The 1,203-nt window shown below is 39.4% G+C and overlaps 1 protein-coding gene across 1 annotated transcript in view; it reads left to right on the forward strand.

Annotated features, from left to right (window-relative positions):
• LOC138033546 (structural maintenance of chromosomes flexible hinge domain-containing protein 1-like) overlaps window positions 1–907 on the forward strand; it is a 60,719-nt gene extending 59,812 nt beyond the window's left edge. Inside the window, exon 55 of the mRNA XM_068881314.1 lies at window positions 249–907. Within this exon, the coding sequence (XP_068737415.1) occupies window positions 249–608 (360 nt within the window). The 3' untranslated portion in view covers window positions 609–907. The remainder of the gene's footprint in view (window positions 1–248) is intronic.
• The last annotated feature ends 296 nt before the right edge of the window (window positions 908–1,203 follow it).

Raw genomic sequence — 1,203 nt, forward strand, 5'->3', positions numbered from 1 at the left:
GAGGCGACAGACATGAAGTCGGAAATGGCCTTATAGGACTTTCTACGGCGCAAAGTTATAATTTGAAGTGTTTCCGTTGTCGCTGCTATCTTCGCTTCTTTAACTCTTTATGTTGTTGAAGGAGAAGCCCAAATAGTCCAGCCGTGAATTTTACTTAGTGTAAAGAAATTTTCATAGATGGACAAGAAAGTCTAAAATGTTTCATAGGTTTTGTCCAGAATTGTGATTTGTTGTTTTCAATTCCATAGCAACAACTACAGCACGGTCAAACAGAAGAGATGAAAGTGAAACATCGAGAGTGCAGAGAAGCCGAAAATCAGTTACGCTTGATAGAAGAGCGTCTTGGCATGACACCCACACAATACAATATGCCCCCAAGTCCAGCCACAATGTTACTAACAGAAATAAATACACCTCCGACGAGGACCGCGACATCTCGTCGGTCAGGCGCTCGGGCGTCAGCGGCAGCTACCGCCTCACCGACTTTGTCATCGGCGCCAATCGTCAACGGCACGAACAACACTTCATCTAACATTTCTCCAAGGACAAGGCGAGGTGCTCCGTTGCCTCCCGAAGATGTACGCACTAGTAAACGAACTCGGAGATGAACTTTCACCGCATTTATAGAATTTCCATCCGGATTGTGTTTTGAACATGCAATGTTTTTTCGCCATCGAAACCTTTTGTAAATAAATACTCGACACATCGAAAAGGAACTAAATCTTGCTTACGTGTAGTTTTTTACCTTCCATTGGGTTGTCGTTGAAAACGTTCTTTAACCTGTAAAATTTATTGCTTTGTCCATTTTAGCGTCTTTGGATAAATGTGTCAGTAGCCTTTTTTTTGGAAAAAATTGTGATATTGTTGGAGTATAGGAAAGACAAACTTAATAAACACTCCCCAAGAATTCCAAGTACAAAGTTATTCTCGATATAAAAAACAGGTGAAAATTTTTTTTTTCTCTTTCGTTTGCTCGTGTTAACGTTGGTTGTTTTTTCTTCTTTTCGTGTTTCTTTTGTGTCACGTGATTTGTGATTTCAAAGCCTTTCCCACCGTGGATGAGCCCAAGTTTTGCTGAAATACTCGAGATCTGCAGGAACTGAAGTTTTGTTTTCAAATTTGGAATATTAAAATTATAGTTTATCATAACTTTACACTGAAAGTGAATTTGAGAATGTGTAAAGTTATTTCAAGTTTGTGTGA

Source organism: Montipora capricornis, chromosome 14 (assembly GCF_036669925.1).
Source record: "Montipora capricornis isolate CH-2021 chromosome 14, ASM3666992v2, whole genome shotgun sequence".
NCBI classification, from domain to species: Eukaryota; Metazoa; Cnidaria; class Anthozoa; order Scleractinia; family Acroporidae; genus Montipora; species Montipora capricornis.